We start from the raw sequence: 17,796 nt of genomic DNA, 5'->3' as shown, positions 1-17,796 counted from the left end.
GAGATCCCCCACTGGAAAGGATATGAACTGACTAGCATTTTTAACAATCTGGCAGACTTGTCGTGTTTTACAGCGACAAACTGAAATATTTACAAATACCATGATTTCTAGGATTTGCTTCAGAATCAGTGAAGTGAAAGGGTTTGAGTAAATGGTAGGGAGACAAGATTGACTGTGATGATGATTGTTGCGCCTGGGTCCTGAGTGCAGTGTTTATTTATTGAACTACTTTCTGTACTTTTGTTAATGTTTGAAATGTTCCATAATAAACATATGAGAGTGTGGAGTGACAGTTGGAATCACTCTAGCTGCTGTGATGGAGTCAGCTGTATGGGGATGTGAGTGGACAGAAGATAGCCAGTGAACAGAATAGTGGCTAACATGAATTTTGTATTTATCTGTGCCAGGCAGTTTTTGTGTATGATTTCACAATCCCCATAATTCAGTGTGGTAAATTCCATTACAAGTGAGAAAACTGAGCATTGCACATTTGAATAATTTAACTGAGATAGTAAGGGATGTAGCAGGATTCTCCCACAGGCCTCCCAGTTCTGATCCATACTTTTAACCTTTACAGAATATTTCTTGTTGTTCTGCATGAAATAGGTGAATGCTTGGCTGCTTTCCTTTCTCGGAACTGTGGAAGATGACCTCCTTTATCATCTTTCTCTCCCACTAGCTTGTAGGCTCCATGAGGGCGGGAGTTTTGTCTGTTTTATTCACTGAACTAGCTCCAGCTCTTGTAGTAATGTGTGTAGTATGGTAGATGTGTTTTAAATGAAGCCGTGTTTTTTCAGTGGAAATGGCTTAGAGGATAAGTCCTTAAATTAAAAAATTCAGGATGCCTGGGTGGCTGAGTGGGTTAAGCCTCTGCCTTCGGCTCAGGTCATGATCTCAGGGTCCTGGGATCGAGTCCCGAATCGGGCTCTGTGCTCGGCAGGGAGCCTGCTTCCACCCTTTTCTCTCTCTGCCTGCCTCTCTGCCTACTTGTGGTCTCTGTCTGTCAAATAAATAAAATCTTTAAAAAAAAATTTAAAAATTCATCTGCTTGGTGTCTACTGCCATTGGAGGCATAAGAATTTTAATTATTTTTAATTATAGAATTTTGCTTTTGCTTTTTTTTTTAAACTTCTTTTTTTTAAGATTTTATTTCTTTATTTGACAGAGAGAGAAATCACAAGTAGGCAGAGAGGCAGGTGGAGGGGGTGGGGGAGCAGGCTCCCCACCGAGCAGAGAGTCCAATGCAGGCCAATCTCAGGACCCTGAGATCATGACCTGAGCCAAAGGCAGAGGCTTAACCCACTGAGCCACCCAGGTGCCCCGAATTTTGCTTTTGATTTTACTTTAATTTTTCTCTTAGTCTTCATCAAAAAGACCTTCCTATTTTGTGTTTCTTGAGTAAAAGGAATTTGTTTTCTTCTTTTCTCTCTCCAAAAATATAAATTGCTTTATTGTTTGTTCTACTTATATAAGTGATACTTCCTTATTTTTTTAAAATTCCAGCATACCAATACTTACGTGGCAGGGAAGATAACCATAATCACAAAAAATGTTCTCTCAGGTGGAGACTAGTAAATTGCACTCAGGCCATTTTGACCCCTGTGATTTCCCCAAATGTGGGAAACTCAACTGGGTTCAAGGTTTCCCCTGTTTAAAAAAAAAAAGAAAGAAAGAAAGAAAAGGAAAAAACTCCAACATGCCAAAAAATATAAAGAAAAATCATGACCCAACATGATTATTTTTAAAAATTGTGGGGGGAGGGGGTTGGTGCCTGGATGACTCAGTTGGCTAAGTGTCTGGCTCTTGATTTTGTCTCAGGTAATGATTTCAGGGACCTGAGATGGACCCCCACTTTGGACTCTGCTAGATGTGGAGCCTGCTTAAAATTCTTTCTCACCCTCGCCCCTCCCCCCAATTGGTACTTACTATTCAAGATTTTGCCTTGTATATCCTCACAGAGATATATGCGTGTATATATTTCATTTAAAAATTATTTCACACTTTTTATTGCTTATTTTTGTCACTTAATGTGTCATAGGCACTCTCTTTTATGTTGAAAAAATCTAGTCGTTTATGAGGGTAAATCTTTAAACAGTTAAATCCTTTTATCCTAAACTGTAGATTTAACTTTATGATTTTTCCTTTTAACTGTCACTTTCCTGCCTCTGGAGTTGCAGTCATTGCTAAACCTATCTGACTCCTTGCCAGCACTGGAATGCTTGTAAAGATAAATAATAAATGCAATTTTAAGTTCCTTGGAGTAAGGACATTTGAAACAAAAGATTATTCAACCATGATTTTTATGTGTTTGAATAATAAAATTTACCTGCATTGTGTTTCTTCATTCCTGGCTTATCTTCATCCTCATTTATCTATGAATAATCTACCCAAGAGGAAGACTGTCTGAAAATGCGATGAAGGATTTAGCTGGTCAGGGCTATGTAGCATTTTGCTGTGATAAATTTACTTGAATTTGAATGATGTAAATTGTCTCAACATTTGTTTAAAGATCTGAATTTGATGTATTGTTATGCCTTGTTTTTTAGAATTATGAAATAAATCACTTCTAAATCTAAATCTAAAATCACTTCTCTATTAAATATATATCTTAGTGTCATAGTAATGATTATTTGGTTAAATTGGTTATTAGGGAAGGGAGGAAAGAAGAATGTAAAACCAGAGAGGTGTACCCTAATAGACATGGTTACTGAAATTTTCGGAACCTTTCCTCTTACAGTCTTAGATACCCTTGTTTCCAGTTAGAAAGTCCTAAGCACCCTTAGGAAGTTAAAATGTACAGAAAATGTTTTTGAAATTCTTTTTCTTGAAATTTCTCAAGAATGAAGTAATTACTTCCTCTTAACTTTGTTGTTTTAATATAAAAGATATTCGGGTTCTTAGTACTACACTTTATTTGCATTATTTCTTTCAGACTTATTAAAATCAAAGTTAATACATTTCTGGGGCGCCTGGGTGGCTCAGTGGGTTAAGCCTCTACCTTCGGCTCGGTCATGATCCCAGGGGCCTGGGATCTCTGCTCAGCAGGGAGCCTGCTTCTCATCTCTCTCTCTGTCTCTCTGCCTATTTGTGATCTCTCTCTCTGTCAAATAAATAAATAAAATCTTTTAAAAAAAAGTTAATACATTTCTGATTATCTTTTGTTAAAAATACACCTAATAACATAGATTTTTTTCTTCTTTTTTAACAAGCTTAAATTTTTTTCTTGCTTAATATTTATAAAAATAGTAAACATGATTTGGTAATTTGGTCCACTATAGAATGACATCCTAATATTAATACCAAATTATAGATGTATTTATTAATGTTAATATCACATGCAAATTATTTTATAGAAGTTTTAGTGTTTTGATATTTTGATCATATGTGACCTTGAGAAATATGCACAATTATACCTGCATCTTAATTCTTCATATGCACAATTATACCTGCATCTTAATTCTTCATTTTGTATATGCATTATTAAAATGAGAAACTATTCAATCGGTTATTTTATTTTATTTTTTTTAAAGATTTTGTTTTATTTGTCAGAGAGAGAGAGAGAGAGAGAATGAGCACAGGCAGATAGAGTGGCAGAGGGAGAAGCGGGCTCCCTGCTGAGCAAGGAGCCCGATGTGGACGCTGGGATCATGACCTGACCCGAAGGCAGCTGCTTAACCAAATGAGCCACCCAGGCATCCCACAGTAGGTTATTTTATAAAACAAATATGCATTACTTGATGAATAGTGGGCTAAAATTCCAATATGAGAAGCCTCAAGTAACTGTCCCAGTTCTTTTTTTTTTTAAGATTTTATTTATTTATCAGAGAGAGAGGGGGAGAGAGCAAGCACAGGCAGACAGAATGGCAGGCAGAGGCAGAGGGAGAAGCGGGCTCCCTGCCAAGCAAGGAGCCCGATGTGGGATCCCAGGATGCTGGGATCATGACCTGAGCCAAAGGCAGCTGCTTAACCAACTGAGCCCCCCAGGCATCCCCCCAGTTCTTTTTTAATATGGAATTTCGTGAATCTGCCTTTGAATAAGAAGCCATCAGCAGGGGGCCTCCTAGGTGGCTCAGTGGGTTAAGCCTCTGCCTTCGGCCCAGGTCATGATCTCAGGGTCCTCCGATCCAGCCCCGCATTAGGCTCTGCTCATCGGGGACCCTGCTTCCTCCTCTCTCTCTGACTGCCTCTCTGCCTACTTGTGATCTCTCTCTCAAGTAAATAAATAAAAACTTTCCCAAAAAAAGTCATCAGCAGGGATAAAGTTGTATTTAATGGTACTGTTTTAATGATCTTGCAGTTTCCAAAAGACTTAAGCTTCTCTAGGGTTGTTTTGATAATATATCACAAGCTTATTGTGATGACCTGATGCATATCTACCAAAATATTCTCATGGTTTTAGCAGTCGTTGAGTTATTCTGTTAAATTATTGGACAATTTTAGAGTTCTTGTCCTTCTTAGAATTTTAATTGGTGGTATGTAGATAGAAAGATTTCTCCTTAAAGGTTCCATGTAAGTTTGTTTTCTCAGCAGTAATAAATAAGTTCCTTTATTTTTTTCCCCCAGTATATCTACTCTTTGAATTGCTTTCACACTTCTTCAGTTGTCATATAAAATCTAAGAAGAAAGCAAAAGAATGTTCACATGCAACAAAAAAATAAAGTGCCATGGTCAGAAAATATACTTACCACATTGCAAACACTCTGATGAAGTGTGGTATTTTTTTCTCTGAAATTTCCACATTCAACAGGAAACATAGACAGCAAGCTTGAGTGGGTGGGTCTCTGAGGTTAAAGCTGTTAATAAAACACTTGAAATTTAGTTTTAAATGCAGAACATTTCTAACCATGTTTAGTTTATTAACAACAGTAAAGTGTTCTGATGCTCCATACTGGGTGAGTATAACTAGATTTTTTTCCTCCTTCAAATGGTTTTTTCCCTGTCTTTGAAAATGAAAGTAGTTGATCTCCTATGATTATGAACTCCTACAGTTTACGATTAGTAATCTAATACATGAGAATGAATAACTTATTATCTTCAATAATTGGCTAACAGAAGAGCAGTAAATGCTAAGGTTTCTTTTAGTAATCTTCAGTTTAAAAATCAAATGCATGAAATGATATACTTTTTTTTCCATTTTATTATGACTAAAGGAATATGAGGTTGCACAGCAATATTAGGATGTTGGGCTAAATGGTGTCCTGATTGTCTTCAAGTAGGAATTCATGAAAAATGAAATCTGAGCCAGTGCCCTGTTTTTTTAATCAATAGCATGACAGCTCTTTTAGGAAACGTTGTATGTTCTTAAATTAAGGAGATGTCATTCAGCCAAACTGTAAAAGATTTTGGCAGTGAATACCCAAAATGATGGGCCACTTGTGTGCTTTGGATTCTTAAGTAATTTAAGATACTTGTGGTTTAATAAAATTAATAGACTGAAACATTGCACTGAAATTTAGATACTCATAAGTAATAAAATGTAGGAGGTAGGAAAGGATCTAGGGTCATATGCTATACTGGTAAATTTAGATATTTAGGCATAAATACATGCTTTGTCTCGTGGAAGGTCAAAAACTAGTATGCTCTACTTATTATTTTAATGTTTCCAACTATGTCTACAAATTTTAGTCAGTATTCTTGGTAAGTGTTACTGTGCTTTTTTAGTCCAGTCTATTTCTATGTGCTTCAGTGAATTTTATTAATGAAATATAAAACTATCAGCTTACAAGATGATTTATTTCGTGTTTTTATGTAAGCCACACAATTCCTTATATTAACCTTCATATTAACACTCTGTGTCAAAAAGTAGATGTCATGAATTTTGGCCACTATCGGAATTTGAATTTTTTTTTTAATATTCTGCGAAGGTCCATATCTTTTCTGAAAAGACTACTTAGTTCTCATCTTTATCACTGTGGTAGCTGACAGTATATAAATAGGTAATAAAACGTAGTCTTCTACTCCCTACCACAAAACAGAATGTTAACCTTCTAAATTTAAAAAAAAAAAAAAAACAGTCTACTAACTTACTACCATATATAATACATAAACAACTGTAATATATATGATTATCATTTTCCTGTCCTCTGTTTTTAAGGTAGAGGATCAGGGTGTAGATTTAAGGATATATAGGAGATAATATGCTAGCAGTTGTTTAATACATCACAAGATGACCTAAGTTTCTGAAACTCTGGAGTAGGCAATATTTATAGTATAAATATTGAGATAACTTGGTAGCCAACTACTCCTTTGCTTTTTTCCTTTATTCTTTTCTCTCTTCTCTCTTCTACCCTTGGCATGTCTTTCCTTCCAGATTTAATTTCTTAGGAAGTTATGGTGTAAACAGCCACTAAATGCATTAAATTTCTTTCAAGTAAACTATGTTTACTCATCTAGAATATGATCTATCAAGACAAATTCTAAGATTTGGTTTATAGTTGGGGGTATAAATATAAAAATTTTTACATATCAAATTATTTCTGCAGATCCCCAAGTAAGCCCTTGGCACGGAAATTAATGGATTGGGAAGTAGTAAGCAGAAATTCAATATCTGATGACAGGTTGGAAACACAGAGCCTTCCATCACGATCTCCACCTGGAACTCCTAATCAGTAAGTACAGACTTAACTGTAGACTTGCCTGAAGATCAAAATATATAAATCTTTACATTCAAATATCTTAGTCAAATATGATTTTTGTTGTTCTAGAGCATTATTTCCTCATAGCCTGCAGCTTACTGCATGAGTGGCATGGAAAAGTCTCATCGAATGAGGGATTAGAACTTTTGAACACATATGTTCACTTTCCTGTAGAGTATGGGTCTCTACCCAATAAATCGAGATCTATTAGTAGAATTAAAATCTGGAAGTGTGTTTGTTACTGATGTAATCCTTTTTCATGTGGCTCTTCAGAATTCCTAGGGAAGTATATATTGTTTGAAAATGCAAAGTGAATGTGGATCTTACCTAACCTCCTATCCCAGCTGTTCCTCTACTTTTGGTCTGGAAAATGGGTTTCCAACATAAGTTCCTACAAGCTTAGCCATATTTGCGCTAAGAAACCCGTATTATTCACCGGTTACTGTTTGTATACTTCATTCTAGTATTTCTAACAAAAACTGTATGTATTGGTATAGATAATAAGATAATCAATTTGTACTGTTTAAGATGTTAATTTTATAACGAATTAATAAATGTATTATATGTAATATATGTATGTAATTACATAATGATAAATAGATGTCAGTGTATTCATAGAATTTGTTCACCCAAAAGGTTGGAATGCAAAATATTTAAGTTTTGGTATGGAATATAATATTTGAAGTTGTCTAACTTTGGAAATATTTTAAACACATTAATATCCAATAAATGTGTACTATATTCTACTTTTTAAAAAAGATTTTATTTATTTTAGAGAACACAAGCGGGGAAAAGCGGAAGGAGAGGGATGAGTAGACTCAGTGCTAAGCACAGAGCCTGATGTGAGGCTTGATTCCATGACTGACCCTGCGATCACAGCCTAAGCTGAAGTCAAGAGCTGGGCACCCAACCAGCTGACCCACCCACCCCTATACTAAATTCTAAAATTTGTGTCACCAGTGGGTGTTTTTCAGCCCAAGAATAAACTTTTACCATAACACAAGTAAAGTTTGGTTAGAGAACATTACCTCATACCTTTATGTTTTCCTAGCTGCTAAGCTGCTAAAAAGGTAGACTCACAAGTTCTTCTCTTACCAGTTGCAGATTGCTAAATCACCTTTCTTTATAAAATACTGCATATATATTCAGAGGCTAATCAACTATTTGAAGAAAATCCAGAACCATCTTTTTTGGTCTATTTTTTAGCCAGCCATTTCTCCATTTGTTACTAGTTACCACTAAATAATTAAAGCAGATTATAGAACACAGAGGAAAGATGAGTGAGTGAGTTAATTAGCAGTAGCTCTGATTAAACTTCCTAGATAAAGAAACAATTTTAGATATGATCTGAAAAGGTTTTTTTCTCAATTCTGAAGAGACAGTATAGTGTGATGGTTAAGTGCATGGACCCTGGAATCACTGCAAGTTTGAACTTTGAGTAAGCTAATTAATCTCTTTGTCCCTTTTTCCTCATCTACAAATTATAATAACTGTCTTTCTTCTAGTATTTTTACAAGAATTAAATGAAGTGATATATGTAAAATGCTTAGAACATTGCCTAGCACATAATAAGCATTCAAATGTCATAATTAAGGATAGTAATGAAAATTAAAATTCATTTGACTGTCACTTATGAGGATAGAAATATGTTATTTATTTTTAGGAATCTTAAAAAGTCCCATAAATAAAAAACTTCTGTAAGGATTTAAAAAAGAATATAGACCAGAGATATATCTGAATTATTTATTCTCTTCCTTTATTTTATAAAGGCATACCTTGGAGATACTGCAGGTTTGGTTCCAGACAACTGCAGTGAAGCAAGTCACTGAATCTTTTTGTTTCTTAGTACATACAGAAGTTATATTTACACTCAACTGTATTCCATTAAATGTGCAATGGCAATATGAAAAATCAGTGTGTATACTTTAATTAAAAACAATTTATTACTAAAAAATGCTAACCCATCATCTAAGCTTTCAGTGAGTCATAATCACTGATCACAGATTATTTCAACAAAAACAATAAAGTCTGAAAAAATGGAAGAATTACCAAAATGTGACAGAGACACAAAATGAACAAATGCTGTTGAAGAAATGGCACCCAATAGACTTGCTTCATGTAGTTACTGCAAACCTTCAATACTTTTTTTTTTTTTTTTTTTTTTTAAGAAGTGCACCTGGGTCGTTCAGTCAGTTGGGTGTCTGATTCTTGATTTTGGCCCAGGTCATGATCCTGGAGTTGTAAGATTAAGCCCTGCATCAGGCTCTGCACTCTGCAGGGGGTCTGCTTGAGATTCTTTTTCTCTGCCCCTCCCCTGTCAGTGCACTCTTTCTCATTCTCTCTTTCTCTCTCTCTCTCTAATAGAAATGAATGTTTAAAAAGAAGAAGAGGCAGTAAAGCAAAGGGCAATGAAATGAGGTGTAAATGCTGATTAAGACACTAAGTTGTAGTGACTAAAGCCTTTAGACATTAAGGTTGGTAGCCATAATAGATGGAACATGTAAAACCCTTGTGGTCGATCACTGACTTTAGTTGAGATCCTAGACGTCCTATGTGGTATTATTTCTGTTTACATCATACTATCTTTGTCAGAGATTTTGCTTAATCATTGTGGTTAGTGTTAAAACGTATACCCACTTTCTAATGTAATCATATAAGTAAAAAACTGGAAAAAGTTGAATTAAAGCACATTTTCACTCAATTTTTCTTTTTCTTTATGTAGTCGAAATTCTGCATTCACACAAGAGGGAACCCGGTTACGACCATCTTCAGTTGGTCATTTGGTAGACCACGTTGTTCATACTTCCCCAAGTGAAGTATTTGTGAATCACAGATCTCCATCTTCAACCCAAGCTAATAGCATCGTTCTGGAATCATCACCGTAAGACGTTTTTCATTTAGCTTCCTTCTTATAAATAATAATGCCCCAGATTGTTTCATTTGAAATAATCTGGGAAATTAGGGTATTTGATACAAACATTTCTTTATGCAGTGTTTTAAAATTTTTGTGTATTTGCAGATGTGCATATTTGTTCTTGAGAGTTCTTTGTATTCCCCTCCTCCCCCCCAAAAACCCTCCTATTATTTTGTTGACTTAGTATGTTCTTAAACCTTTATTTTCTACAGATAATGTAGCACTATGGTCAGGCAGTGAAATATTAAAGGTAGAGTTTTCTTAGTATTTTTCATTCACCATAAGAATAAATAGACAATATGGGAAAAATTAAGTAGCAAAGGAGAACTAAGTAAGATGACAATCATACTGAAATAAGTTGTAGAGAATATGCACGCATCTTATTTAAAATTAATTCCTATTTCATATTACATACTGGTATATAAATTCAACTTCATAATTCAGTATTTATACCCCATCAGTATAATGTACAACATGCTTACCTTCACAATAACATGCAGTATCTTGATTTGATTTATTCATTTATATAATGCAGTTAGTCCATATGTAAGTAAAAACAGTGTGAGAATTAGGGGGAAAAAGTAAAATTCCTTGTAAGGCACATAGAGAAGTAAAAAGATTAATTTTTGAGAAGGAAGGGTGTAGGATATATATCAGGCCTGAAGAAAGAGGGGGTTTGAGAGTGCTGGTGGAAGAGTAGATGGACTGATTAGCAAAGCAGGTAGGTATGGGAGCTCCAGAACACATGACAAGATATAGAGGAGGTGTGGTTGTCCTCACTATAGGGCCAGCCAAGGAAGACTGGCTAAGCTATTAAGACAAGTGGAATTTTAGTCATAGTAACATACCTTGGTAAAACATTTTGATTGCGTGTGTATAGTAAAAAGAATGAAGGAATAGGACAGATACACATTACACAGTGACACATGTGGGGAATGAGTTGACAGGAGGCAAGGCTGGTAGAAATTTAATTTCTCTTTTAAAGATGTATTTGTTTGTCAGGGTGGCAGGTAGAGGGAGGAGCAGGCTCCCACTGAGCAGGGAGCCGCAAGTGGGACTCTATCCCAGGGCCCTGGGATCATGATCTGAGCCAAAGGCAGACATTGAACTGACTGAGCCAGGGTGGCAGGTAGAGGTAGGAGCAGGCTTCCCACTGAGCAGGGAGCCGCAAGTGGGACTCTATCCCAGGGCCCTGGGATCATGATCTGAGCCAAAGGCAGACATTGAACTGACTGAGCCAGGGTGGCAGGTAGAGGTAGGAGCAGGCTTCCCACTGAGCAGGGAGCCGCAAGTGGGACTCTATCCCAGGGCCCTGGGATCATGATCTGAGCCAAAGGCAGACATTGAACTGACTGAGCCACCCAGGCATCCCTAATTTTTGATTACCTTAAAAATTATCATTGTATATTTTGATTTTTAATAATCATGTATTTTCTAATTCTGAAACTTTAAAAAGTATAGTAACTAAGCACATGATTGAGATGTTAATTGATTAAATTTAAAAATTATATACTTTCTGCACATAGAAATAAAGCATATAGAGGAATCTCAAAAGCCCATCTTACTGCAGAATAAAACAGTATAACTCCCCAGGACCTAACAGAATTATCTCAGTCCATTTTTTGAAGAGCCCTTTTCATACAGACACACGTACACATATACATACATATACAATTGAGTATCTCCATGTGTACATTTTATAGGTTTGTCAATCATAAAAACCTTTGTTCTGGCTTCCTGACTTTAAATGGAGGTACAAGTTCAGAATAGATAGGCATTATCTTGCTTCCCCATCCTGATCCACAAGAATTTCAGATGCTTGGACCTTTCTCATCAAACATGTATTTTATGAGGCTTATGTGTTTGTATTCAGTTTTGAATCTCTTAATGCTGCATTTAAAATTCAGCCAGTTTTCACCTTAAGAATAATGAGAGAGGTCTGAAAAGATAAGCTTAATGGTAAACAAATAAATTAGTTGCTAATGATCAGCTTCAGAAAATATCTGTTTAAGACAACTCAATGAAATAGAGAAGACATGTAATCCCCATTTTGTAGATGAGAAAAAACACACTTAATATCACTTGTCCCAGTTTACAGAACTGAAATTCAAGTCTTCCCTACCTGAGCCAACCAGCAGAACTTTGTGTCTTAGACAAGGCTTTTTTGGTTGGTTGGTTGGCTTTTTTGGTTGGTTGGTTGGTTGGTTAGTTGGTTGCTTTGCTGGCTGATATTTGTAATCCAGAGAAAATATTTTACAACTTGGAATCCGTAGGTTTTAGTTTTGGCCAAATGTGGAAAGAATCTGGACAATGTGTTCGATGAAGCTCAGAGCATTTTAATATGTATTGAAAGATATCTTGAGATCATCTCACCATTCCCTGTTTTTTGAGTGAGTACAGGGCCTTTGAGGTGAAACCTGGGTCCAGACTTTAGTCACTGGTCACCTGCTTCACAAGGTGAAAACACTATTAACTCAGGGGTACGTTTATTATGGAAACAAATAGAAAGTTGTTTATACTGCTTAGTATAAAGTTACCATTTTTAGGCAGGGGCGATTGAGACTACAGTCTACCATTTCCTTCCTTTCTTTAAATGTTTCAAAGAAAATTAGACTGTTTTAGTTTGTGATTTTCTGAGAAGAACAATAACCTTCAATTAATTTGAAAATACTTAACAGGTGTTTTTTTTAGTAAATTCACAGCACAAATGTTAATATACTCCCGTTAATATGTAGCAGGGAAGCTTGGACGTTTCTACATAATCATCACAAAGCATGTCAGTTGGGTGGTTAAGATTTTATTTATTTTCATATGAGTTGTTAAAGACAGCAACAGAGGGCTGCTTTGACTGCAGACAAAGCTGCTTTCACTGCTGCTGTTGAAGCATTCATGAGGAAATTTAATGCTGACTGGACTCAAATAAATCAAAGTTTTTGCCTACCTGGCTTCATTGACAGTTTTAACAAATCTTTTGCTGCTATGTTAGAGTATTTTGCTCTGCTGACAACAAGGTGCACTTTAATATTTTCATTGTTTGCTCTTCACGTAACATTTCTTAAAATGTCAAAGTTGAAGATAAGCAAGTTATTTGTATTGAAAAATTGCAATATGAGAGTTGGGCATTGGAACACTTTTAGTCCCATCTCCCCATCTCCTTTCTTAAGTCAAAAAGTTAACATAGATAGTGATTTGCCCACAAAATTTTTCACGTGGGTAAATTGTGAACAACATGTTTCAAACTTCAGTCCCATTCAGACCTCTCCCCCCCCCCCATCATTTTAGGCAAATTATTGGTTTTAAGTATATTAAAACCATTGAGTTAGAAATATGTTCTCAATTAAAGTAAAAATGCATGTTATTAGAGCACAGATCTCTTTTCGTCTTACATTCTCTCCATTTAAATATAAGTCGTTTTTGTTAGAACTTAAAATACAGAGCAGTGTTAACCACTTAAGACCAAATGGCATGACAGAGGGTCGTCCTGTTCTGGGTGTGCACTGATAAGTTCTGTGGAGGCCTCAGATACTGTCAGGAGAGCTGCTTAGCTTTTGTATATCTTATATATGGGCTTCTGAGAAGCGTTTTATTTGGAGGAGAGTCTACTGCTACAAAAAGTTTGGAAACCTCTGATTTAAAATAACTTTGCTACTGCCTTTTATAGTTGTTTTGTTTAAGGTGTAACTATAGCATCAGCAAAGCTCTGGATTCAGGCTGGGTTTAAGACTTGGTTCCATCAGTTCTAATTATGTGACCTTGGGTGAGTCATTTTATCTATGTAAGCCTCAATCTCCTCACCTGTGAAAAAACAGGATGAGAATATCTATCTCATAGGGTTGCTTTGAACAGTAAATTAGATGTATAATAGTTAAGCAGAGAAAAAGTGCTTAGTAGATGTTAACTATAATGTATAATTCTAGTTAGTTTGAAATGTGGATGTCTGCTTGAATACAATGAGGAATTCTCCAAATTCTTAGCTTTATCCTTAGACCTAATCACAAGAGACTCTTTACAGATTTCATAATCCTGAAGTATCAAATCCATTTCCCTGAACTATTTTTGCCTGGACCGTCCCTTTCTAGTCTCGTGAGTCACCGCAGCTTTATCAATTCCTTTCACTTAGTCTTTAAAGGTTTGCCTTCACTTTGCTCCTCTGAGGTACTACCACTGAAAACTTTATGTCCTCACTCAGCTTAACCTAATTCCCATGCCAACCTTGATCAAGTCTAGCAACATATTATTTGACCCTTGAAAAACATGGGGATTAGGGACACCAACCCCCATATAGTTGAAAATTCACATATAACTTTTGACTCCCCAGAAACTTAACTGCTAATAACCTGTTGTTGGCCAGAAGCCTTACTGAGAATATACACAGTTGATTGACACATATTTTATATGTTACATGTAATATGATACCATAGTCTTACAATAAAGTAAGCTAGAGAAAAAAATGTTAACAAAATTTACAGTACTGTAGTGTAAAAAATCCATGTGTATGTGAATTGGTGCATCTCAAACCGTGTTGTTCAAGGGTCATCTGTATTATGTATTCTGCAAATACCAGACCATTCGAGGACAAGGAAATAAAAGAACCAAAGGAGGTGTTATGGGAGGAGATGATTGAGCTCTGGGGACTCAGGGGGCAGACTGTATTTAACATTGTACTTGTGGTAACAAGACAATTACATAGGTCACTGGACTACTGTAGCTGCAGTGTACCTAACCTGCTGTCTACCTCTGGCACATGTCTCTAGTACTCACTTTTGAGAGCTAAGGTCAGGGACTTGGAGTTTGTTTGAAACCAAGTATCTCAGGTCTGGGACCTTGATTCTGAAATAGATTCCTACTGATATGGTAATATGACATTTTCAATTCTATTCTCATATTTATCGTATCCCTGAGAGTTTATATGCACTGTTTAAATTGCCTTGAGCATTAATTAATAACCAGTTTTCAGTGATGTTTACTTTTAAATACTGTGATTGTCACTATAAATTAGCCAACATGTCAGGAAGCCTGAATTCTGAATCAGAATTTTATCTGCATCTTTCATGGTATAAGTAAAGTATAGTAGGGTTACTCCCCAATGAGAACTTGGATAGCACTCGGGACTATAGTTGAATGAGACCTGAGTTCCTGGTATGCATCTTCGAACATTAGAATCTTAAAATGAGCCATCAGTCCTGGCAAGTTTGTATTAGCTTGTACCAAGAATATGGATTTTGTTTGTTTTCTAGTCTTAAATTTGAGTAAACTTTTTATGCTTCCGTGAGTGGTATATATATACAGTTGAATCTTCAGCATTGTTTATTTTCTTTTATTCACAATTTGTAGGGCTTACCTTGCCACTTTTTCTTTTTTTAAGTAACAAAATAATCCATTTATGATTATACTTCTTTCTATACTCTCCTTGTAACAGATCTTTTCTAGCTCCTGTCTTTTTTCTTTTCTCGCTCCCATCTTCAAAGCCAAAGGATTACCTCCACTTGAGTGAGATGTCAGCCAGAGCTCTGATGAACACTTTTTTCTTTGGTTCCCATCTCCCTAGTCCTGTCTGAACTATCTGATAGATGCTGGCTTTCTCTTTAAGTCATAGGTCCCTTCTCTCAGAGGAATTCTTTCTTTCTTTCTTTCTTTTTTTTTTTTCCAGGGGAGTTATTTCTGATGTGGCTGTGTTCCACTATGCTGCCTGGTTGTTCTTCCAAAGTATATAGTATCTCTTTATTCTTTTATAATTAGCAATTGTGGAGGGTTTTATTTTTTGCCTAGAAACGCTATTTTTTTTAGAATTGGTTTATTTTATGAAATTATTTTAAATGGATTTTAATTTATAATTCATGGTTTACCTATAAAAGTCATCTTCCTAGGTAATTGAGTAAGTAATAAATTAACTATACTCATGATTTCTACATTAGATATGAAGTAGGAAGTTATTTGTTATGATCAATTGAATTAATACACTTGGAATATGTCTTAAAATGTAATTGATGACCTTTGTTCAAAATAAGAATTTCAGGAGGCACCTGGGTGGCTCAGTGGGTTTAAGCCTCTGCCTTCAGCTCTGGTCATGATCTCAGGGTCCTGTGATCGAGCCCCCCGCATCTCTGCTCAGCAGGGAACCTGCTTCCCTCTCTCTCTGCCTATCTCTCTGCCTACTTGTGATCTCTGTCAAGTAAATAAAATCTTTTTTTAAAAAACTAAGAATTTCAGGATTCTGTGCTGACATCCTTGATTACTTTGATAGACTGTATTGGTTAGAGACGCAAGTAGATATATATAGCTATATATAGATGGACTTTGGTTATTGGACATGGAGACATAAAAAGGGCAAATAGTTACTGGGAAAGCACATAATTGGTTTGTAAAAGCTCCCAGACCTGTCTGTTCCTCTGCAACAGTCTGACATCTGGAGAGCCTGACCAGGCTCTGAGAAGTTATTCTAACACCAGAGTTACTTAAAACAATGAGAGAAAGCAGATAGCCCTTTTCCTGAAGTCTGAAATTACAGTGTTCTTTCCTGTGTTCTGTCTTGACTAATCCTTGCTGTGCATGCTGCATTCGCTCACCTTTTCTTTAGAATTTGGCTTAAATCCCAGCTCAAGCCTGTGTGCTTGGCTCTCTTCCTTTCTCTGTTTTCCTGTGGACTTTGAATGTTTAAAGGAGAGGTTCAACTCAAATACCTACTGGAATCTCAGAAGTAACACTGGGTGGGATTTATGTGGTCTGGGATGCTCATGGCCCATCTAAAGGCAACAGCTGATTCTTGGCTTAGACCAGTGATAATGCAGTTTCATTTTTTCCAGAGCTTCCAGATTTTCCATTCTGGAAATCCAGATACATATGTAAGTTTTTAAATGTAGCCAATTAACTCATATTTTATAAAGAAAAAATAATGGGCTAAATTATGTTGGCCAAAATTCGCCCGCTGGCCATGAATATGCAACCAATGTTACAGGACAATGATCTCTAATTAGCAGTGCATAATAAAATCACTCCTGGGGCTTTTTTGACTGTATATGCCTAATCTTTAGTGCCAGTAATTTAGATTAAACAGTTTTAGCAGAATGTCCCATAATGTCAGTACTTTACCTATCTTATAACTGAGCATTGTCACTGTTATACCCATACCCATCAGATTTGGCTCACTTAAGATGCTGCTTTACAAGTCAGGCTTGAGTTTGTCCCTGTTGTATATTTTAGAATTGTTATATATTAGGCTGTTTACTAGACTAAGAATAAAGTAAGTTGCTCTAACTCCATTCCCTTCTGATCTCAACCTTATACTATGCCCTGTAGATCTTCAGTTTTGAGGCTGTTTCCTGGGTGTGATAGCTATTTGCAAAACTAGAAAAAAAAAAAAAAAACTTTCTATTCACCTGGTCATTCTTAACCCTAAGCAAGGGATTGAGACCTGTTGATGGATAGATGTGGAGTCCAGTGACTTCTGTTTTTTTTTATAGTCTTAGAGGCTTTTGATCAACTGCTTTTTAGAAATGTCACATCTGTGAGGTTATGTGAGAGGATATCCATCTTTGTGTCCTGATCCCTTCCGGCAGGCCATGTTTAAGGTCCATGTCCCTGTTCTCATCTGTGGGAACATTTTCCTGGATTAGCAACACTTGAATGTATTGGATCTTAAAGGCTTGGGCTCTTGGCAGTTGAAACTAATAGAATAAAACTATTGGGCTTGGTACCTGGAATCCCTGACCATCAAGGTAGACTCAAAGAAGGCTTTGCTGGGGGGAAAAAAAAAAAAAAAAGTATGTTCTTTGATACAGTCCTTACAGACTTTTCAGAATTTAGAGCATTTTGTTCTCTGAAGACGTCTATGTAGAAAGTTAGACTGAGTGGGCACTATGGCTTACCTACTTTTTTAATGATTAAGTTTGGGTTTTTTGTTGTTGTTTTTTTAAGATTTTTATTTATTCCTTGACAGAGACACAGTGAGAGAGAGAATACAAGCAGGGCAAGTGGGAGAGGGAGAAGCAGGCCCCCGCCGAGCAGAGAGCCCAACGCGGAGCCTGACCCCAGGACTCCAGGACCATGACCCAAGCTGAAGGCAGATGCCCAACAACTGAGCCACCCAGGCGCCCCTAATGATTAAATTTTATTTTACATTCTGAAAATTTGGAATGACTGTATCTTAAGACGAACATTTCTGGAGGACCATACATTTAAACCAAAAACTTGGCTGACTTCCTTGGCACTAATAAAATTTTTAGCTTCATTACCTGTATCTACCAGATA

At 36.2% G+C, this 17,796-nt stretch overlaps 1 protein-coding gene across 4 annotated transcripts in view; it reads left to right on the top strand.

The window, feature by feature from the left end:
* Positions 1-17,796, top strand: part of PTPN4 (protein tyrosine phosphatase non-receptor type 4) — a 220,278-nt gene that overhangs the window by 163,150 nt on the left and 39,332 nt on the right. For all 4 annotated transcript variants that reach the window (XM_082689825.1, XM_082689824.1, XM_082689827.1 and 1 more), the window contains 2 exons: positions 6,483-6,608; positions 9,358-9,516. In XM_082689825.1, the coding sequence (XP_082545951.1) occupies positions 6,483-6,608; positions 9,358-9,516 (285 nt within the window). The remainder of the gene's footprint in view (positions 1-6,482; positions 6,609-9,357; positions 9,517-17,796) is intronic.

Source organism: Mustela nivalis (genome assembly GCF_964662115.1).
Source record: "Mustela nivalis genome assembly, chromosome: 11".
In the NCBI taxonomy this organism is placed as follows: Eukaryota; Metazoa; Chordata; class Mammalia; order Carnivora; family Mustelidae; genus Mustela; species Mustela nivalis.
Note: the sequence above shows the minus strand (reverse complement) of the source record. Positions and strands in the feature narration are given on the sequence as shown.